General features: G+C 45.2%; 2 protein-coding genes across 4 annotated transcripts in view; both read right to left on the reverse strand.

Annotated features, from left to right (window-relative positions):
* The window catches only part of LOC137095397 (zinc finger protein neuro-d4-like), a 58,332-nt gene extending 50,661 nt beyond the window's left edge, over positions 1-7,671 (reverse strand). For 2 of the 3 annotated variants that reach the window (XM_067462016.1, XM_067462015.1), the window contains exon 1: positions 7,376-7,661. In XM_067462016.1, the coding sequence (XP_067318117.1) occupies positions 7,376-7,407 (32 nt within the window). In that variant the 5' untranslated portion in view covers positions 7,408-7,661. Of the gene's footprint in view, positions 1-7,375 lie in introns of all 3 variants that reach the window. The other variant, XM_067462014.1, reaches the window with a different exon arrangement.
* Positions 7,672-16,818: 9,147 nt separating this feature from the next.
* The window catches only part of LOC137095192 (numb-like protein), a 53,895-nt gene continuing 47,441 nt past the window's right edge, over positions 16,819-23,272 (reverse strand). Inside the window, exon 9 of the mRNA XM_067461569.1 lies at positions 16,819-22,414. Within this exon, the coding sequence (XP_067317670.1) occupies positions 21,804-22,414 (611 nt within the window). The 3' untranslated portion in view covers positions 16,819-21,803. The remainder of the gene's footprint in view (positions 22,415-23,272) is intronic.

The following is a 23,272-nucleotide window of genomic DNA, read 5'->3' on the forward strand; positions in this document are numbered from 1 at the left end:
GTTTGGGGGGGGGGGGGGATACTGTTTGCTTACCGTTGAAAATTACCTAGGGCCTCCTCTGCTACCAATATTTAAAAAACTCTAAAATCAGGAAAGTAAATAAAGAGGGAATTCCAGACAAGAATCAATCAGGGCCAGCTAACACCTCCCAACAAAGGATTCTCCCAGGCAGCAATCAGCCAGGCATTGTAGATGCAAGGCCATTCAATGATAATCAATGTGGCCAATTGCAACATTCACACTTGCCTCAAGCAGAAAAAGAGTTCTTTCTCCCACCCTGGACATCATTCCACAGATATATAAACACAATTTGCCTAGTTTCCAACAAATGTCACAACCTCTGAGGATGCCTGCCATAGATGTGGGTGAAACGTCAGAAGAGAATGCTTCTGGAAGATGACCATACAACCTAGAAAACTCACAGCAATCCAGTGATTCTGGTCATGAAAGCAGATAATGTGGATTATCTGCTTTGTTAATCTGGATTATATGGCAGTGTAAAAGGGACCTGAGCCTTTGTTAACTGAACTCTGCTAAAGAGCAGACATGAAAGAAGGAAAAAAAGCTGGTTGCATATTGCCAAAGCTTCCCCTCCACAGTGGGATGTTCACTGCCAAGACAGAATCTACCCAGATGAAGAATTGTCAGCAGAGATAGATATGAATGCAGGGGAGTGGCAGATGGGCACAAGATCATTTGGGTTCAAGCACTGAAAAGAAGAAAAAAGGGGGAAAAGATATGGGAACCATCTGGTGTGGTTGTCTAGTGATAAGTTATGGGAGGTGGAAAAGTGAAAAAAAAACTCACAAGGCAAGATGTGGGAGGAAAAAAGAGATGTCCCATGGAACAGGTTGCCACAAGGTCAAGACCGAGGCAGAATAGAAAGTAAATCTCCAGCACACTGTTTCTCATCCTTCCTAATGCTGCGACCCCTTATACAGGGGCACACAGAACTCCCATGACCAACAGAAAATACTGGAAGGATTTCGAGGGCATTGATGAGTTTGGGAGTTGTAGTTTACCTAAATTCAGAGAGCACTGTGGACTAAAAAAAGTGATGGATCTGGACCAAACTTGGCACAAATACTCAATATGCTCAAATGTGAACACTGGCGGAGTTTGGGGGAAATACACCTTGACATTTAGGAGTTGTAGTTGCTGGGATTTATAGTCAACCTACAATCAAAGAACATTCTGGACTCCACAAACAATGAAATTGAAGCAATCTAGGCACACAGAACTCCCATGACCAACAGAAAATACTGGAAGGGTTTTGAGAGCATTGACGGGTTTTGGATTTGTAGTTCACCTAAATCCAGAGAGCACTGTGGACTCAAAAAAGGTATGGATCTGGAACAAACTTGGCACAAATACTCAATATGCTCAAATGTGGACACTGGTGGAGTTTGGGGAAAATACACCTTGACATTTAGGAGTTGTCGTTGCTGCGATTTATAGTCAACCTACAATCAAAGAGCATTCTGGACTCCACAAACAATGGAATTGAAGCAATCTAGGCACACAGAACTTCCATGACCAACAGAAATACTGGAAGGGTTTGTGGGCATTGACCTTGAGTTTGGAGTTGTAGTTCACCTTGACATTTGGGAGTTGTAGTTGCTGGGATTTATAGTTCACCTACAATCAAAGAGCATTCTGAACCCAACCAACGACATAATTAGGCCAAACTTCCTACACAGAACCCCCATGCCTTGAAGGGACTCGATGGCGCGAGTCTCCCTCCAGCCTCGCACGCTCTCCCTTGCCTGCTCATGTGTACCACGCTGACATGCACTAAGCACGCCTGCTCTCCCCTCTCCACATGGAGTCTCAGAAGCAGCCCTCCCCTTGGCTGAGAGGTCAGCTGAGAGGCCAGCCAATCACAGCAGAGGAGGGCTTTTGGTGGAGGATTTGCCGTATGTTTCCAAAAAGGAAGAGAAGGACAGGCGGAGAGATCTTCAGCCTTTTCTGCCAAAAAGGTTCCTAAGACCATCAGAAATATATGTTTTCTGATGGTCTTTGGTGACCCCTCTGAAACCGCCTCACAACCCACCCAGGTTGAGAAATGTTGCTCCAGCATAACCACAAAACTAAACCAATACGACGCCAAGCAAAATGGGATGGATGTACCCACAATAGTTGTGAATCTGAGCTGCAAACCATGTATATACTCTGTTGAATTGCAGCAATAGCCAGGGATGCGGGATGCTGAGAGATGCAGTACATCAACATCTGGCAGGGCACCCAGTTTCCACCCTTGTAAAAGACGGACTAATCTCAGCAAGTCAAGCATGTTGGAGTAGTTTTGTGGTGTATGCCCCCCATTCCTGATTGCTTCCAGACCAAAGGCAAACCTCGTGAAATGCCTTCATTGGCACAATCACCGAAGAGGTGAAAAACATGCTCGTTTTTTGCTACCTTAAATGCACTGTCATCTGACCTCCTAGGTCTTGGCCTCTTTGCCTGGGAGATATATTGCCCACTGGCGAACAAGGCTTTTTGTGCACCAGGGCTCGATCATTCAATTCACATACAATAGGCACAAAGCCGTGACAAAAAAGAGTGCTTCTGTCCATAAGCAGACAACATTCTCCCTCATTAGACCTCATATCCAGGTCTTGGTGTGTTTACCCAGTCTCTATACATCACCTGAGCGTGCACACAATATAATATTTTCCAAAATTCCAATTTCAAAAGAGAAATGGAGAAGTAGGGGAGAGTAATACATTGAGGAAATAAAATGGGGAGGGGTTTACATTCCTCCAGGCTCCAATACTAGGCTGTGCCCCTTTCTACCACATTCATACAACAGAAATAGAAAGGGAAAGGAACCAAAATAGTCCCTGATGCACACCTTTCCTTTGGTTCAAATAGACTCAGGTGTGTCTTGCTGTTGGGGTGGGATGGAGAGAAAGAGGGACAGGAGGGAAGCTGCCCTAACTAGACTGTTTTGGGGGCTGAAAAGAAAGACCTTTGGGTCAGCTGGGATTTGGTGCATCTTGCCATTGGGATGGAGAGAAATGCGGGGAAGTCATACTAGACCAGGCATGGGCCAAAGTTGGGCCCTCCAGGTGTTTTGGACTTCAACTCCCACCATTCCTAACAGCCTCAGGCCCTTCCTTTTCCCGCTCAGCCGCTTAAGCCTGAGGCTGTTAGGAAGTCCAAAACACCTGGAGGGCCCAACCTGGCCCATGCCTGTACCAGACTATTTGGAAGTCCTGCAAAGAGTGACCTATGCACACCTTTCCTTTTGGTCAGTTAGACTCAGGTGCCCTCTGCCATTGGGATGGAGAGAAATGGGATACAAATGACCCCACACCAACTAGACCATCTTGGGTCCCCGCAAAAATGAGCTAAGCACACTTTTCCTTGAGTCAGATGCTCAGGTGCATCTTCTCATTGGGCGGGTTAGAGAGAAATGGGGGGAAATTATTACTATACCATTCATGGTCCCACAAAGGGTGATGAATACACATCTTTCCTTTGGGTCACCTGGCCTCAGGTATGTCTTGGGATGGAGAGATGGGGCAGGGAATGGACCCACCCCAATTAGGCTTTCTTTGGTCCCAAAAAGAGTACCTGTCTGTCAGCTCTAGCTTGCGGGGACATGAGAAAAGCCTCACAGGAGGATGGTAACACATCAAGGCCTCCCCTGGGCAACGTCTCTGTAGATGGCCAATTCTCACACACCAGAAGTGACCTGCAGTATGTTTTCAAGTTGCTACTGACACGATTAAAAAAAACTTAGACCATCTAGGGTTCAGCAAAGAGTGAGCTAAGCATACCTTTATTTTGGATCAGGTGCACTTAGGGATGGAGAAAAATGGGAGGGGGCAGAATGAACCCACCCCAACTAGAGCAACTTGGGTCCTGAAAAGAGTGACTGATTAACAGTTTTCTTTGAGTCATGTGGACTCAGTTGCATCTTGGAATGGAGTTAAATGAGGGGGGGGGGGGGTGAAGCCACTGCAATTAGGCCCCAAAAGAGTTACCTAGGCACACCTTTCCTTTGGGTCAGATGGACTCAGGTGGACCTTGTCATTGGGTGGGTTGGAGAGAAATGAAAAAAAAACCCATCCTAGACCATTTGGGGTCCAGCAGAGTGACCAACATACCTGGCCTTGGGCAAATCTTGGGATGGAGAGAAATGGAGAAACAAATAAATCCACCCCAAATAAACCACAGTGGACCCTGAAAAGAGTGACCAATGAACACCTTTCTTTTGGGTCAGTCCGACTCAGGTATGGGGAAATATGTTGGGGAGATGAACCCACCAAAAGTAGAGCATCTTGGGTCCTGAGAAGCATGACTCAGGCACACCATTCCTTTGGGTGCGATAGACTCAGGTGCACCTTGGGATGGAGAAAAATGGGACACATACACACATATACTAGATCATGTAAGGTCCTGCAAAGAGTGACCCATGCACACCTTTCCTTTGGTCTCAGGTGCACCTTGCAATGGAAATGGGACATACGTGCACACCTATTAGATCATGTAAGGTCCTGCAAAGAGTGACCCATGCACACCTTTCTTTTGATCTCAGGTGCACCTTGGGGTGGAGACAAACAGGGAGGGCAAAGGAACTAGACATCTCCAGTCTGAAAAGAGTGACCCACCTATCCATTTCCTTGAGACACACCTGCCCAAATGCCCAGCTACGCATCATGTCCCAGACCCATCATGTAAGGTCCTACAGAGAGTGACCCATGCACACCTTTCCATTGTCCTCAGGTGCACCTTGGGATGGAGAGAAATAGGCAGGGCAAAAGACACTAGACATTTCGGGTCCCAAAAAGAGTGACCCACCCACCCATTTCCTTGGGACACACCTGCCCAAATACCCAGCCACGCATCATCACTCAGACTCACACACACATACTAGTTCATGTAAAGTCCTGCAAAGAGTGACCTGTGCACGTCTTTCTTTTAGTCTCAGGTGCACCTTGGGATAGAGAAAAATAGGGAAGGCAAAGGAACTGAACGTCTTCGGTCCTGAAAAGAGAGACCCACCCACTCATTTCCTTGGGACACACCTGCCTAAATGCCCAGCCACGCATCATCTCCCAGACCCATCATGAAAGGTCCTGCAAAGAGTGACCTGTGCAAACCTGTTCTTTGAGCGAAGGAACTAAACATCTCTGGTCCCGAAAAGAAAGACCCACCCACCCATTTTCTTGGGACACACCTGCCCAAATACCCAGCCACACATTATCTCCCAGACCCATCATATAAGGTTCTGCAAAGAGAGACCCATGCACACCTTTCCTCTGGACTCAGGTGCACCTTGGGATGGAGAGAAATAAGGAGGAGGGGGTGTAGGAACTAGACATCTCCGGTCCCGAAAAGAGTGACCCACCCAACCATTTCCTTGGGACACACCTGCCCAAATGCCCAGCCACACATCATCTCCCACACCCATAATGTAAGGTCCATCATCTCCCCAGACCCATCATGTAAGGTCCTGCAAAGAGTGACCCATGCACACCTTTCGTTTGGCCTCAGGTGCACGAAAATAGGGAGACAAATAGGGAGGGCAAAGGAACTAAACATCTCTGGTCCCAAAAAGAGTGACCCACCCACCCATTCCCTTGGGACACACCTGCCCAAATGCCCAGCCACGCATCATCTCCTAGACCCATCATGTAAGGTCTTGCAAAGAGTGACCCATGCACACCTTTCTTTTGGCCTCAGGTGCACCTTGGGATGGAGAGAAATAGGCAGGGCAAAAGACACTAGACACCTCCGGTCCCAAAAAGAGTGACCCACTCACTCATTTCCCTGGGACACACCGGCCCAAATGCCCAGCCATGCATCATCTCCCAGACCCATCATGTAAGGTCCATCATCTCCCCAGACTCATCATGTAAGGTCCTGCAAAAAGTGACCCATGTACACCTTTTCTTTGGTCTCAGGTGCACCTTAGGATGGAGACAAATAGGGAGGGCAAAGAAACTAGACATCTCCGGTCCCGAAAAGAGTGACCCACCCACCCATTTCCTTGGGACACACCTGCCCAAATGCCCAGCCACGCATCATCTCCCAGACCCATCATAAGGTCCTGCAAAGAGTGACCCGTGCACACCTTTCCATTGGCCTCAGGTGCACCTTGGGATGGAGAGATATAGGGAAGGCAAAAGGAACTAGACATCTCCAGTCCCGAAAAGAGTGACCCACCCACCCATTTCCTTGGGACACACCTGCCCAAATGCCCAGCCATGCAACATCTCCCAGACCCATCATGTAAGGTCCATCATCTCCCCAGACCCATCATGTAAGGTCCTGCAAAGAGTGATCTGTGCACACCTTTTCTTTGGCCTCAGTTGAGATGTAGAGAAATAGGGAGGGCAAAAAGAACTAGACGTCTCCAGTCCCGAAAAGAGTGACCCACCCACCCATTTCCTTGGGACACACCTGCCCAAATGCCCAGCCATGCAACATCACCCAGACCCATCATGTAAGGTCCTGCAAAGAGTGACCCGTGCACACCTTTTCTTTGGCCTCAGTTGCACCTTGAGATGGAGAGAAATAGGGAGAGCAAAAGGAACTAGACATCTCCGGTCCCAAAAGGAGTGACCCACCCACCCATTTCCTTGGGACACACCTGCCCAAATGCCCAGCCATGAAACATCTCCCAGACCCATCATGTAAGGTCCATCATCTCCCCAGACCCATAATGTAAGGTCCTGCAAAGAGTGACCCGTGCACACCTTTTCTTTGGCCTCAGTTGCACCTTGAGATGGAGAGAAATAGGGAGGGCAAAAGGAACTAGACATCTCCGGTCCCGAAAAGAGTGACCCACCCACCCATTTCCTTGGGACACACCTGCCCAAATGCCCAGCCACACATCATCTCCCAAGACCCAGCAGATGCTTCCCACTCCCAACATGCAAACACATACACAGAGAGACAGAGGGAGAGAAAGGCATGTGGCTGTGGACCGCCGGCAGTCGTCTGGTGTTGGTGGCATCGGTGCCAAGCATTTTGCACACATTTTGCACACATTTTGGCTGCATTTTGCAGGCACAGGGAGCCAGGGATGGAGAGGCAGGTGGTACCCAGACCATCCAAGCATCCCTCTTTCGGCTGGCTTCCCATCCCACCCATCCCTTTGCACACCCCACCACCTCTCCCCTCTGCAGCCCATTTCTCCTCCCTCCCTGGCATGGACCAAATGCCATCCTTTGCCAGAGAAACCCCTTCAATCTGGGGAGATGGAGGGAGAGGAGGAAGCAGTCCTTCACCCTCTTTCTTTCTTTCTCCCTTTCCTTCTCCTATTATCCTTTCTGCCTGTGGTGGAAGGAAGCAGGGAGGGAGGGAGGGGGGCCCCCTGATCCTCATGCCACCACCCCCCAGATGTGGGGCACCCACTCACCATTTGATAGGCTTGTGCACAGCTGTAGCCATTTTGACACGGGATGCAAAAGAAACCCCTCTGCCTGGATGCTTGGAGAAGCAGGCAGAGAGAGAGAGAGAAAGAGAGAGAGAGAAATTCCCCCCCTTTCTTTTCTTTTCTTTCTTTCCCCCGTTTTTTTTTTTAATACCTCTCACATCAGAATATACTGTACAATTTTATTCATTCTCCAGCCAGCCTGCAAGGGAGGGAGGGGGGCCCAATCACAGCCCAGCTCCTTTGAGCCCCGGTGCACCATGGGGAATGTAGTTCTCTGGGCTGGGCACAGGAGAAACCTCCCTCCATGCACACTCCTCTCTTTTTTGCATTATTATTTTTTCCTTCTCTCTCTCTCCCCTCCTCCCTCTTGCATAGCAGGGAAAGGGATGCCAGGCAGCTGCTGCCACTGAAGGGACTACGATTCCCAGAGGGCTTTGCCTTTGACAGCTGTGAGGTCCACCTCCAAAATGCAAAAAGGGAGGAGGAGGGGGAGAGGATGGGGTTTTTTTTTTCCAAAAGGAAGGGGGGGGGATCAGGAGAATGGAAGGGGGCGTTTTAATCCCAATACGAATTGCATTGCAAATTGAAAGATCCTTTTGGTGGAATTGCTTTCCTGGAGAGAGAGGAGAGCCAAGCTAGAGAAAGATTGCACTCCTATATCCACCCTCTCTCTCTCTCTCTCTATATATATATGTGGGATTTTCTGCCCTTACACACATACACACACTCACATACATACATATATATTTCTTGAGAGATCTTCCTATTCTGTGACAAGAAATTTCCTTTCTTTCCCACCCAGATCCCCAAATAAATCTCTTCTCTACACCAATATATATATTTATATATATATACACACACACACACACACACACACACACACACATACACACACACAAATATATACATACACACACACACACATACATACATACATACATACAGGTGTAGAGAAGGGATTTATTTGGGGATCTGGGTGGGAAAGAAAGTATGTGTATATATATATACACATATATCCCTTCTCTACACCTCTCTGTGTGAGTATATGTGTGTGTATGTATTTGGGGATCTGGGTGGGAAAGAAAGGATATATATATATATATATATATATATATATATATATATATATATCCCTTCTCTACACCTCTCTCTGTGTACACACACACACACACACACACACACACACATACACACACACACATACAGGTGTAGAGAAGGGATATATATATATATATCCTTTCTTTCCCACCCGGATCCCCAAATAAATCCCTTCTCTACACCTCTGTGTGTGTGTGTATATATATACATACACACATACACACACATATACACACACACACACACACACAGGTGTAGAGAAAGGATTTATTTGGGAATCTGGGTGGGAAAGAAAGAAAAATATATATCTCCTTTCTTTCCCACCCAGATCCCCAAATAAATCCCTTGTCTACACCTCTGTGTGTGTGTATATATATATGTGTGTGTGTATGTGTGTATGTGTATATATATATATATACACACACACACACACACACACACACACAGGTGTAGAGAAAGGATTTATTTGGGGATCTGGGTGGGAAAGAAAGGATATATATATATATATATATATATATATATATATATATACCAGTATATATATCCCTTCTCTACACCTGTATGTGTGTGTGTGTGTGCGTGTGCGTGTGTGTATGTATATATATATATATATATACACACACACACACACAGGTGTAGAGAAGGGATTTATTTGGGGATCTGGGTGGGAAAGAAGGTATATATATATATATATATATATATATATATAGGTAAATGTTTTCTCCTGACATTAAGTCCAGTCCAGTTGTGTCCAGATGTGCTAGGTCTTATTATCAGAGGATGCCTTATTTTTCCATGAAGAAGAATTCACATTTATTGTTAAACAAAAAAATGAACGTTTGTTATATACTGTACAGTAGTTGTCACTAGGTAAAGGTAAATGTTTTCCCCTGACATTAAGTTCAATCGCGTCCGACTCTGCGGGTTGGTGCTCATCTCCATTTCTAAGCCAAAGAGCTAGCGTTGTCCACAGACACCTCCAAGTTCATGTGGCTGGCATGACTGCACGGAGCATGGTTACCTTCCCGCCAGAGCAGTACCTATTGATCTACTCACATTTGCATGTTTTCGAACTGCTAGGTTGACAGAAGCTGGGGCTGACAGTGGATGCTCACGCCGCTCTCCGAATTTGAACCTGTGACCTTTCAGTCAACAAGTTTAGCAGCTCAGTGGTTTAACCCACTGCGTTAGCAGGGGCTCCCTATATATATATATATATATATATATATATATATATATCCTAAAACATATATATCCTAAAACCTCTCTCTATATATATGTGTATGCGGGTGTGTTTTAGGATATATATATGTCCTAAAACACACACACACAACAGATGCAGGCGAAACATCAGGAGAGGATGCTTCTAGAATATGACAATACAGCCCGAAAAACCTACAACACCCCAGTGATTCCGGCCATAAAAGCCTTAGACAAGAAATTGGCCTTCTTTATTTTTCCCCTCTCACACCTCAAAATGAATGGAAGGAGACATACTTCCAGCTTCCAGACAGGCAGTCCCAAGCTCTTTGGAGATTTCAGGAAACAGCCTCGAGTCCTATTATGCAAGACTGCTATTAAAAGGTCTGGGGAGACTTTGAAGGGCAGAAGGTGTGTCTGTCCTCAAAGGCTTTTTTAATTGGGGGGATTTTGGTTCGATTCTTCCATAACTCCGAATGGAACAATGAAGGAAGGGGACCTTCAGAGATCATCCAATCCAGCGTTTCTCAACATGGGGGTCAGGACCCCTGGGGGGTGTCACCAAAGATAATCAGAAAACACAGTATTTTCTGTTGGTCATAGGGGTTCTGTGTGAGAAGTTTGGCCCAATTCTATTGGTGGGGTTCAGAATGCTTTTTAATTGTAGGCAAACTATAAATCCCAGCAATTGCAATTCCCAAATGTCAAGGTCTATTTTCCCCAAATTCCACCAGTGTTCACATTTGGGCATAATTAATATTTGTGTCAAGTTTGGTCCAGATCCATCATTGTTTGAGTCCATGGTGCTCTCTGGATGTAGGTGAACTACAGCTCCAAAACTTAAGGTCAATGCGCAACGAACCCTTCCTGTATTTTGTGCTGGTCATGGGAGTTCCGTTTGATTCTGGTGAACTATAAATCCCAGCAACTACAACTCCCAAATGACGAAATCAATCCTCCCCAACCCCACCAGTATTCAAATTTGGGCATATTGGGTACTGGTGCCAAATTTGGTCCAGTGAATGAAAATACAGCCTGCATATCAGATATTTACATTATGATTCACAACAATAGAAAAATTACAGTTGTGAAGTAGCAACAAAAATAATTTTAGGCTGGGGGTCAGCACAACATGAGGAACTGTATGAAGTCTGACCTGCTGCTGATGCAAGACGTGGAGAGGGCAGCCTTCATGTTTTTGCTCACTTCTTCACCAGCATGAAGGTCGCTTCCTCTATATCCCAAATTAGAAGAAAGAAGCTGGAGTGCTTAGCACTCTGTACATGCTCAGAACACCCCTTCGTACTCTTTATTCTGGGCCCAGGTGAGCCTTTGAGTGCATCAACACTGTAGAATGGATGCAGTTTAACACCACTTGAACTCAATGCAGTGCAAACCAAGGTCTTCTCTGCTGTTGCCTCATCAAACAATTCCTCCCATTATTCCGTTATCAAGCTGTGTTAATTTCTATAGTATAGATCAGTGTTTCTCAACCTTCCTAATGCTGCGACCCCTTAATACAGTTCCTCATGTTGTGGTGACCCCCAACCATAACATTATTTTCCTTGCTACTTCATAACTGTCATTTTGCTACTATTATGAATCGTAATGTAAATACCTGATATGCAGGATGTATTTTCACTCACTGGACTGAATTTGGCACAAATGCCCGATACATCTGAATTTGAATACTAGTGGTGTTGGGGGACTGATTTTGTCATTTGAGAGTTGTAGCTGCTGTGATTTGTAGTTCACCTACAATCAAAGAGCATTCTGAACTCCACTAACGATGGAATTGAACCAAACTTGGCACACAGAACTCCCATGACCAACAGAAAATACTGGAAGGGTTTGGTGGATATTGACCTTGAGTTTGAGAGTTGTAGTTCACCTACATCCAGAGAGCACTGTGGACTCAAACAATGATGGAGCTGGACCAAACTTGGCACAAAGACTCAATACGCTCAAATGTGAACACTGGTGGAATTTGGGGGAAATAGACATTGACATTTGGGAGTTGTATTTTCTGGAATTTATAGTTCACCTACAATCAAAGAGCATTCTGAACCCCACCAATGATAGAATTGGGCCAAACTTCCCACACAGAACCCCCATGAGCAAAAGAAAATACTGTGTTTTCTGGTGGTCTCTGGCGTCCCCTCTGGCACCCTCTCATGAACCCCTCAGGGGTCCCAACCCCCAGGTTGAGAAACACTGGTGTAGCTGCATCTACACTCACTCATTGGCTGTCTTGAGCAAAATGGGTGCTGATGGTTCGAGCAATCCTCTCTCAATGTCAACCCTGCAAAGTCCTGGGAGGCATATGCGTACTTTGATGCAAAAATCCTTCTTAGCATGTAGTTTGGATATTTTGTTGTTGATGATGTTGCTACTGTTTTATTATTATTATTATTATTATTATTATTATTATTATTATTATTCAACCCAACAAATTAAAAAAATATTGGTGTCTTGGTTTTTAGGCCTGTTTCTTTGGGGCACTGATTCACATAACTCAATTAGATAGACCGCATCGGCTTTTGTTTCTTCGAAATGGTTAGCATGGTTTTCTATGGGTGAGCAGATGGCGACTGGTAGATGCCGTATGTTCTGCATCTCAGAAACTCGAGCTGATAGGGGGAAACCGGTGGCATTTTTGGAATCAGCAGGTCAAATATACATCGAAACAGGGCTAACATTTGAGGCATCGAAATACATGTTATTATTAGAGGGAAGAATGCTTTAAAACACTGCAAATAGGGCTTCTTGTTTCATCTCCTCCCCAATACAGACCAGCAAGAGCACTCTCTCCACTCCAGAACAAAGCAATATATGTGTACAGTTTCTGCTTGATGCAGGAACATGTGAATGGCTGCTTGCCAACCCTGGTTATATATGTTTCCTAATTATGCAGTTATTTTCCGTGCTCTTCCTTCCTTCCTTCCTTCCTTCCTTCCTTCCTTCCTTCCTTCCTTCCTTCCTTCCTTTTTTCTTTCTTTCTTTCTTTCTTTCTTTCTTTCTTTCTTTCTTTCTTTCCTTCTTTCCTTCTTTCCTTCTTTCCTTTTTTCCTTCTTTCCTTCTTTCCTTCTTTCCTTCCTTCCTTCCTTCCTTCCTTCCTTCCTTCCTTCCTTCCTTTCTCCTTCAGTCAATGAATTCTCCCTCTCCTTCCATTCCTGGCAGCCAGAGATAGAGTCTCCTCGCCCCCGCAATCTCTCTATCCTCAGCCCCTTTCTCCCTGACTACTTCTTCTTTCGAGGATAGAAAATAAGCACTGGGGTTTGCAGAGGAATCAGACTGGCAGGATTTCCCCTGCGTTGGCAAGGGAAGGGATTGCATTGCCTCCCTCCACATCAGTGTTTTCCACGCTCTGATCTTCCAGCTGTTTGGGACTTCAGTTCCCAGAATCTCTGCTCATTGGCCCAAGCAGATGAGGCTTCTGGAAACTGAAGTCTGAAATATCCAATGGTCTGGACTTTGGAGTTTGGGAATCTATATAAATAAAAATGTAATGTTTGTTTGTGGTATTGACATAACTCTAAAACCACTGGACGAATTGACACCAATTTTGGACACAATTCACCCATCTGGCCAATGTATGCCCTTCACTCAAAAAAATTGATTTTGTCATTTGGGAGTTGATGGAATTGAGCCAAACTTGGCACACAGTTCTCCCATGACCAAAAGAAAATACTGTAAGGGTTTGGTGGGCAGTGTCCTTTGGTTTTGGAGTTGTAGTTCACCTACATCCAGAGAGCACTGTGAACTCAAACAATGATGGGTCTGGACCAAAACCAAACTTTACACAAATACTCAATATGCCCAAATGTTAACACTGGTGGAGTTTGGGGAAAATAGAATCTTGACTTTTGAGAGTTGTAGTTGTTGGGATTTGTAGTTCACCTGCAATTACAGAGCATTCTGAACCCCACCAACGATAGAATTGGGCCAAACCTCCCACACAGAACCCCCATGACCACCAGAGTGGGCCACAGCAACGTGTAGCAGGGGACGGCTTGTCTATATAAATAAAAACGTAATGTTCATTTGTAGGATTAACACAACTCAAAAACCACTGGACGAATTGACACCAATTTTGGACACAATACACCTATCAGGCCAACAAGTGACCATCACTCATAAAAACACTGAAAAACACAGTGGAAGGGGATTAAAAAAAAGGGGGGGGGGAGCCTCTACAACACATGCGTAAAATGACTCCCCCTGGCAAAAAAAACACCACACAGCAGCATATCCACACTCTTTTCCGGACTACAGCTCCCAGCATCTCCTAGACCAGGCCCTTTAGGAGAGGAGGATGATCCAAATTTGCATCTTTCCAATTTCCTATTCCTGGACTGCAACTTCCAGCAGTCCTCCAGATAGATAGATTAGATGGGGAAAGATAGGGAGGTAGGCAGGTCAATCAGGAGGACTGCTGGGAGTTGCAGTCCAAGAATAGGTAGAGAAGGAAGAAAGGGGAGAAAGAGAGAAGGAAAAGAAAAGGGGGGAAGGAAGGGAAGAGGAAGAGGAGGAAGGAAGGAAGGAAGGAAGGAAGGAAGGAAGGAAGGAAGGAAGGAAGGAGAGAAACAAAGGGGAAGAGAAAGATGGAGGGAAGGTTGGCCACAGCAATGCATGGAAGGTACAGCTAGTCAATGATAATTTGGTTTCCAGCTCCTATCTGCCAACAATATAGGGGTGCATTGACACCATAGAATTAATGCAGTTTGACATGTTCACTGTTATGTAATAATTTGCCCTATCGTTATATTATAAGGTCTTTAGTCCTTTTTTGCCAAAGAGTGCTGGTGCCTCACCAAACTACACATCTTAAGGTTCCATAGCAATGAACCGTTGCAATTAAAGTGGTGTGAAACTGCATTACTTCTACAGTGTGGATGAATCCCAAGAATGATGGCAGAGCCAATGGAATGAGCGGCATAATACACTGTATTTATATTCCGCTTTATCTCTCCGGAGGGAACCAGAGGGGATTGCAATACATGTATGAGGCAAACATTCAATGTATTTTACACACAGGCATACAACACCGACAAAGGTAAAGGGCTTCTCCTTTTTCCGTCTCTGGCATCTGGAGATGATGCTCAACTCCGGCCATGGGGAGGTGCTCCTGTTCCATTTTTCCATGCCAAGGAGCCTGTTGTCTATAGACATCTCTGACTGTGTTGCCAGCATGCGGCATATCCTTTCCCATTGGAGGAAAGAGAGAAGGTGAACTAAATCCATGCTCAGGGAGTTTGGAAGCATAATATCAACTCTTGCTAGAGAATAGCCCTTGAGCATGATTTCCTTCCTCATCCCCAGCCACATTTCCCATATACCAGATGTGCTGTTTCAGGTTATTTGGCAGTGAGCACTGTAACCATGCTCAGAAATGCCCTTTCCACTGCCTCCCAAAGATTGCTAGCAAAATGTTGACTCTCCAGACCATTGGACCACTACAAATCCCCATCCTCCCCTTAACGTTGGCAAGGGTTATTGGAGGGATGGAGCCCAGCCACATCTGAAAGGCCACAAGAGACTCTAGAGCAAAGATTAGGTCCTTTGGGCTTTTGCTTCCTCACATTCCAAAGGAAACAAGATGGCAAAGCCAGCGGAGGAAAGAGCTGCAGTGCCACCCTGTGGGAGGCCTTTGGGCAGCCGTGCCTGCTTGCTTAACTGCCAGCCAGCCAGAAACCTTCAGAAAGTGGGTACACGAGGGCCTGTAGTAACCTATCAGATCCAGAAGTATCTCTAGTGCAGTGGTTCTCAACCTTCCTAATGTTGTAGTGACCCCCAACCATAAAATTATTTTCGTTGCTAGTTCGTAACTATAATTTTGCTACTGTTATGAATCATAATGTAAATCTCTGATATGAAGGGTGTATTTTCATTCACTGGACCAAATTTGACATAAATACCCAATATGCCCAAATTTGAATGCTGATGGGGTTGGGGCAGGGATTGATTTTGTCATTTGGGAGTTGTAGTTGCTGGGATTTATAATTAACCTACCATTGAAGAGCATTCTGGACTCCACCAATGACGGAATTGAACCAAACTTGGCACACCGAACTCCCATGACCAACAGAAAAGAGTGAAAGAGTATGACAAGCATTGACCTTGAGTTTTGGAGCTGTAATTCAACTACATCCAGAGAGCACTGTGGACTCCAACAGTGATAGATCTTCGGCCCTATAGCCCGAAAAAACCTACAAGAACCTAGTGATAGATCTTGACCAAACTTGGCACAAATTCTTGATATGTCCAAATGTGAACACTGGTGGAGTTTGTGGAAAATAGACGTTGACATTTGGGAGTTGTAGTTGCTGGGATTTATAGTTCGCCTACAATCAAAGATCATTCTGAACCCCACGAATGATAGAATTGGACCAATCTTCCCAGAAAACACCCATGCCTTGAAGGGACTCGCTGGCACAAGTCTTCCTCCAGCCTTGCACACTCTCCCTTGCTCACACATGCGCATTATACTGCCATGCGCCAAACACACCTGCTCTCCCCTCCCAGCTTGGAGTCTCAGAAACAGCCCTCCACTTGGCTGAGAGGTTGGCTGAGAGGTCAGTCAATCACAGCAGAGGAGGGCTTTTGGTGGAAGGACTTGCATCTGTTTCCAAAAAGGAAGAGAAGGACAGGCAGAGAGATCTTCCTCCTTCTCTGCTAAAGGGGTTCCTAACACCATCAGAAATATGTTTTCTGATGGTTATTGGCGACCCCTTTGAAACCCCCTCACAACCCCCCCTGGGGTCCCGACCCTCAGATTTAGAAATGCTGCTCTAGTGTAACAAACCAGGTAAGAAAGAATAAATCTTTTGTATGTGTGTGTTTGAATGACAAGGTGAGAGCAACTGTGGTTGGTACTTAAATGCATAACAAGACATCTCCAGGAGCTTTTCCTAGTTTTCTGATTTGTCCCCAGAAAACTCAGTCCTTGGAACAATCCTGAATTGGAAACCCCAAGTCGTAGCCTCGTTCAATTGTTATCGAACAGTGAATCAATACCATTACATTTTAAAACAGGACGGCTGAAATAACAGAGAGATTTTGGTAAAAGCCCCGGTTCGTTTCCTCAGCCCAGTCTCCACTCAGTAATAACATCCATGGCTTCAGAATGGGTTATTATATTACTGGCTTTATTTGTTATTTATTATATAATACAAATATGTGGGATTCTTTGATACAAAACATTTGGAAATAAGATATAAAATACCTCCCCCTCACACCCTTCCTATTTTCAGATCCAGGCAGTGTGGGTGGGTGAGGGTGAGTACATCCATGCTGCAATTATTGCCATCCAATATCACTTTTAGGGTCAGGGCTCCATCCGAGAGAATCCTGGGATTTGTAGTTTGGTGAATTCTTTGCTAGATGGCTCTCGTGCTGCAGTTGCTCCTCTGGATTTTTTTAAGTCCCCAAATTCTTAGTAGGATGTGTTCAGATGACTTTGCTATAGACTAAAACATGCCCAAGGTCTAGTAAGGATCTAAACCCTGGACTGTCACTATCAGCACACCAGTGAAAACATTCACACTCACCTCTTGCTCATCTACTGCCTTGTGGAAGTGAGAGTAGCCAAACTCATGTTAGGATGAAAGCTGGGCATAGTGAGCTCCAAAATGCAACACCTCTCCTCTAGTGACAATTTAGTGTAGTTGTTCTCAACCCCAGGTTTTGGCCTTCAACTCCAAGAAATCCTAACAGCTAGTAAATAGCTGGGATTTCTGGGAGCTGTAGGCCAAGACATCTGGAGACCCATGGGTTGAGAACCATTGATCTAGTGGGAAATATGGTTGCATGAAGCCATACACTTCTTTCTACTGAGAAAAAGCTCACCTTCTTCCTCTGTCCAGAGAAGCCAGGCTTCCATTGCTTCTTTCTGCCAAGAAAAGAGCTCATCCCCTTTCTCAACCATAAGAAGCATAGTCAAGACTTCCATTGTCTCTTCATCGAGAAGAGAGTTCATCTCCTTCCTCTGTTCGCAGAAGTGAAGCTAGGCTTCCATTGCTTCTCTCTGCCAAGAAAAGAACTCATCTCCTTCCTCCACTAAAAGTAGACAAGACTTCCATCCTTTCTCTTCATCAAAAAGAGAGTTAATCTCCTTCCTCAGTTCAGAGAAATGAAGCCAGGCTTCCAGATTCTCTCTGCTGAGAAAAGAGCTCATCTCCTTCATCTGTGAAGAGAAGCGCAGGTAGGTTTCCATTGCTTTTCTTCATCAAGAGGAGAGTTCTTCTTCCTCGGCTCAGAGAAGTGAAGCCAGACTTCCATTGCTTCTCTCTGCTGAGAAAAGAGCTCATCTCCTTCCTCCACCAAAAGAAGTGTAGACAAGACTTCCATTGTTTCTCTTCATTGAGAAGAGAGTTCGTCTCCTTCCTCTGCTCAGAGAAGTGAAGCCCAGGCTTCCATTGCTTCTCTCTGTTGAGAAAAGAGCTCATCTCCTTCTTCTGCCAAGAGAAGCTCAGCTAGTTTCCATTGCTTCTCTTAATCAAGAACAGAGTTCTCCTTCCTCTGCTGAGAGAAATGCAGCCAGACATCCATTGCTTCTCTTTGGTGAGAAAAGAGCTCACCTCCTTTGTCTGCTGAAAGAAGTACAGCTAAGTTTTCGTCACTTCTGTTTGCTGAGAGAAGTGCATTTGGTCTCCTGTTGCTTCTTTCAACAGAGGAAGGAGCTCCACACAGATGGACTTCCTACCAAATTTGACACCAAGGGAGGGGGACTGCTTTTGGAAACTCAGAGCAGGTAACTTGGCTCCCTGCTCCCCTTGCCTTCATCCACCAAAAGTCTTTATATATAACTGAATCTGTGTGTAATACACTTGTATAATATGCCACTCTATTGTAGTACGTTGACTCTTCTCAGGAACTATAGCTCAGTGGAATGCCACCCCAGAACAGCCTAGTACAAAATCTCTATTAAACTACAGATCCCAGGATTCCATAGGATGGAGCCAAAGCAAGCTAATGTTATCAAACAGTTATAACAGTGTAGTGTAAATACACCCAGAGATTGTTCGCCTCTCCTCTTTGTCCTCCACATCAAAAGGTGTTTGACTAGAGGGAGGAGGACAACACCAATGTCAACTTGGTTGGGCACTCCCTTTGACGCTCACGGGGCGTTTGCACATTCAAAATGCTGCCCCTCTACCAGCCACAGTATAGGAACAGTGCCAGATTTTTGGAACTGAGCCTGCAGTCCAACAGCTCCATCGAGAGGAAGCTGGTTTGCCCCTCTCCCCATCCACCCACCCACCCCAAAACCACAGTTGCCCCATGCAATTATTCTTGTCCCCTCTTTCCACCCCTCAAGCAATATACACACTCTTGGTACAGTACTGCCTTTTCCTAGAGCTCTCATTTGGACTACCTTTGGAAACTGGGCACAACAAAATGCTGAGATTTTCAGTTTCTCATGTTAGATGTTGAGCCACAGGTTTGTTTACTGATAAAACAGTACTTCACCTCATAGGTAGGACATGATCTGTCCCTTCCAGGAATATTCAAATGTAGGTTGGGTATATAAGAGAGGCATTGGCCACTTCCATAAGTCTTCCCCAATAATTTTAGCCAAAACCTACACATTTCTTTCCAGCGGTCACCATCAAAAGCACAATGTTATGGCGACATCCATAACATTAGGAAAAACTTTTGGATTATTTTCTCATCCCACTTCCAAAGAAGCCAAGGAACGAATTGCTTTGGCTCTAACCACTTCCCAAGACCATCAGAGGGAAAAGCCCTTTCACCCAAACCCACTGGAGGATGTGGGTGAAACGTCAAGAGAGAATGCTTCTGGAACATGACCATGCAGCTCGGAAAACTCACATCAACCCAGTGATTGAAGCTGCAAGGCCATTCAATGCTAATCAAGCTAGCCAACTGCAACATTCACACTTGCCTCAAACAGACAAGAGTTCTTTCTCCGACCCTGGACATTATTCCACAGATACAAGGGTTGAATGAAAAGTAATGCCGCCACCTTCGTAACTCCTCAACAGATGGCAGTACTGATATGCGGCAGGTATTGGCTTGTTCAGTAGACTCTCCTCTACAGTTCCATTTTGGCAGGAAGCCTTAGCATTGAATGGTTGTGTTGTTAAAATGCAAAATATGGAACCCTGCACAGAAGGTCAGTCAATACGACTTAAGCAATGTGCAGTCATTGAATTATTGACAGCAGACGGTGTCACCCCAAAGGAGATCCATCAGAGAATGCAAACTATTTATGGTGATTGTATTGATGTGAGTACTGTGCATGTTGTTGGGTGAGTAAGTTTAAAGATGTTGAGGTGGGAACATCTGACTTGCATGACAAACAAAGAGTTGGACGTCCTGTGACAACAACCACCAGGTTTCACAAGCAAAAGGTTGACAGATTGATTCAGGACGATCGTTGTATCACACAGAGAGAAATTTCAAGCATAATTGGCATTTCACAAGAACGTGTGGGTCACATTATTGTTTTGCTTGGCTATCGGAAGATCTGTGCACGATGGGTACCCAGGATGAGAGAACTGTCAGACGCTGGCTGTGGAAACAGAACGTCGACTTCTTCCATGACGTCTTCAGAAAACTTGTTCATTGTTGGCAGAAATATATCCAATTGTCTGGTGGTTATGTGGAAAAGTGAATAGTGGTAGTTAAAGAGCACATTCTAAGGATTGTTTCTGACTTGCGTGACAAACAAAGAGTTGGACGTCCTGTGACAGCAACCACCGAGGTTCACAAGAAAAAGGTTGACAGATTGGTTCAGGACGATCGTCGTATCACTCAGAGAGAAATTTCAAGCAAGTTAAAGAGCACTTTCTAAGGATTATTTCTGCATTTGATTTATTAAAATATTCCCATCCAAACCCAAGTAACGAAGGTGGAGGCATTACTTTTCATTCAACCCTCGTATATAAATCTGACTTGCGTAGTTTCCAACAGATCTCACAACCTCTGAGGATGCCTGTCACAAATGTCAGGAGAAAATGCTTCTGGAACATGACCATACAGCTCGGAAAACTCACTTCAACTCCGTGATTCTGACCACTAAAGCCTTAGGCAACACAAAGGGAGTGAAAACTTGAATTTCACTGCCATGCATTTCTCCTAGTGAGACCCCACAGCGAGGCTGCTATGTGGGTTGTTAGACCCAAGAGGGAAGATTTGGTATCATGTGGATTCTTTGAGGGAAAACATCTTGGTTTGTTTTATTTGGCCATGGGGAGGTGGTAGTCCTGTGCACGTATCGCTAAGTCACAGGGCTTTCGCACATTCAAAATGCTGCCATGGGAACAGCATCAGATTTTTGGACTTACGGCAACCCCATATATTTCATAGGCAAGGAAAATCAGAGTTGGTTTTGCACGTTCAGTCAATATGCCCCCCCTTCCAAGTGCTAACCAGGCCTGACCCTGCTTAGCTTCCAAGGACAGACCTGATCTAGTGTCTTCGGGGCATTTACGAGCATCCTAATCAAGTGCAATCTGGTTTGCAGATTGGCAAAAAAGAGGGAAAGAAAAAGAAAATATTTTGGTTGCTTAGAGAAAACTTGGGAGGGACAAAGAAACACAACGAAGGGAGTAGACAGATTTGGTACCAGGCCAGCTGGCACCTCCATGCAGGATGTCTTGAAGGTTGTGGGGATGAGAGAAACTCACAATGCTGCAACGCCGTGAGTGTGCACACTCCCAGTGAAGTGAGAGAAATGTTTCCCTCCGTTTAAAGGGGAAATTCTGTTCTGGAAGCTATCCAAGGAAGCAATCCTTGTAATAAGAGCCCATAAACTAACTCTTCCCTCCTGCACCTTTTTCCCCATCCCACCTTACTCACCTCCTCTTAATCACCCCAAACCTCTGCGTACTTAGCTAAGGTAGCCTCCCTCCGTCCAAAAACTCCACGAATTCTGTTTCGATGGAGGGGAAGTAATGACAAAGTTGACAATTGGACTGTCCAAACAAAGTGAGGAAGGGGACCACAGTATGGTGTACGTCTGTGTTTGGCTCTGATGAGCCACGGAGCCGACTCTATGAGGGAAGACATCATATAGGGTGAGATATGGGGTGGGTATCTAAATTTGTCCAGTCCCTAGAGAGAGAGAGAGAGAGGGACACTTCGGTCACAGTTCTATTTCAAAGGTTTTCTGCCGGTCGCCGGAGAAAGGGTTTGGGACGGCGGAAGGGGCCTTGTTGGACTCCAGAGCCGCCCACTGCTCTTCAAAGGGGTCGGGAGGGTCGCGACGTGGGGCAGGGGGCGCCGCCTGGGTCTGCTCGGGGGGCCAGGCGCTGCCGTTGGCTTTGGGCCGCATGGTGGGGCCCAGCAGGTTCTGAGGGAAAGGGCTAGCCTTGGCCCCCAGGTTTGCGGCCGGCGCCTGCGTGGCTGAGCAGAAGGCATTGGCCACCATCTGCGAGGGAGTGATGCCCACCACGGGCACGCTGGGCACGGCGGCGTATGGCACTGCCGGCGGATAAGCGGCGCCCATGGGCACATAAGCCGGTGGCATGTGAGGAGGGATAAACATCCCCACTGCCGGGGCGGCGGCAGTGGCAGCATCGTAGCTTAAGGGGAAGGTTGGCATTGCCACTGCCACTGCCACCTGCTGTTGGGCTTTGGCGGCCTTGGCAACTTCCTCCAGCCAACGTTCGGCTTCCGACGGCGTCCGCTTGTGCCCGGGTTGGAACGGAGGCGTTACGGAAACTCCGGCGGAATTGGCGGTCCACGTGGAGGGGGCTGGAGAGAACGAGATACGGCAGAAAGGGGGTTAGATACCCATATTTACTCAGGTTGAATGCACCATCAAATCTAATGCGCACCTCAATTTTCAAACCAATGAAACAAAAAAAGTATTTGCTGGTGAATGTAATGTGCAGCAGCAAAAAGTGCACTTTTTGTAATATGCCCATAGCATGCTGCCTGCTTAGAATTCCTTCTTTAAAAACAATAATGTTGGAACACCAAAGCTTCCAGTAATGGAAAGGAAAACCTTGGTTTACATCTCTGCTGCAAAATGAATTCACTTTAATTGCTTTGATTAAATGTTATGGAGCCTTGGGGTAGAGTCTGTGGTTTTACAAGGCTCTGAGCCTTCTCTGCCAAAGAGTGCAGGTGCCTCACCAAACTACAAATCCTAGAATTGCATAGCATTGAACCATGGCAATTACCATATATATTCAAGTATAAGCCAAGTTTTTCAGCCCTTTTCTTAGGCTGGCTGAAAAAGTTATTTTTTTTTACTCTGTTATTATTATTATTTTAAACCCAACAAGATTATTATTATTATTATTATTACATTTATTATTTCACTCTATTTATTATTATTATTATTACATTTACATTATTTTACTCTAGTATTATTTTGAAATGTATTATTTTACTCTATTTATTATTATTACATTTACATTATTTTTTCTTTATTATTCTCCATTATTATTACATTATTATATATAATAATAATAAATAGAATAAAATAATAAATGTAAATTTACAGGATTTTTCTCTAATATTATTATTTCTCTATTATTACTACATCATTATAAATGTAGTAATGGAGTAAAATAACAAATGTACATTTAGACCAATTTTCTCTAT

Source organism: Anolis sagrei, chromosome Y (assembly GCF_037176765.1).
Source record: "Anolis sagrei isolate rAnoSag1 chromosome Y, rAnoSag1.mat, whole genome shotgun sequence".
NCBI classification, from domain to species: domain Eukaryota; kingdom Metazoa; phylum Chordata; class Lepidosauria; order Squamata; family Dactyloidae; genus Anolis; species Anolis sagrei.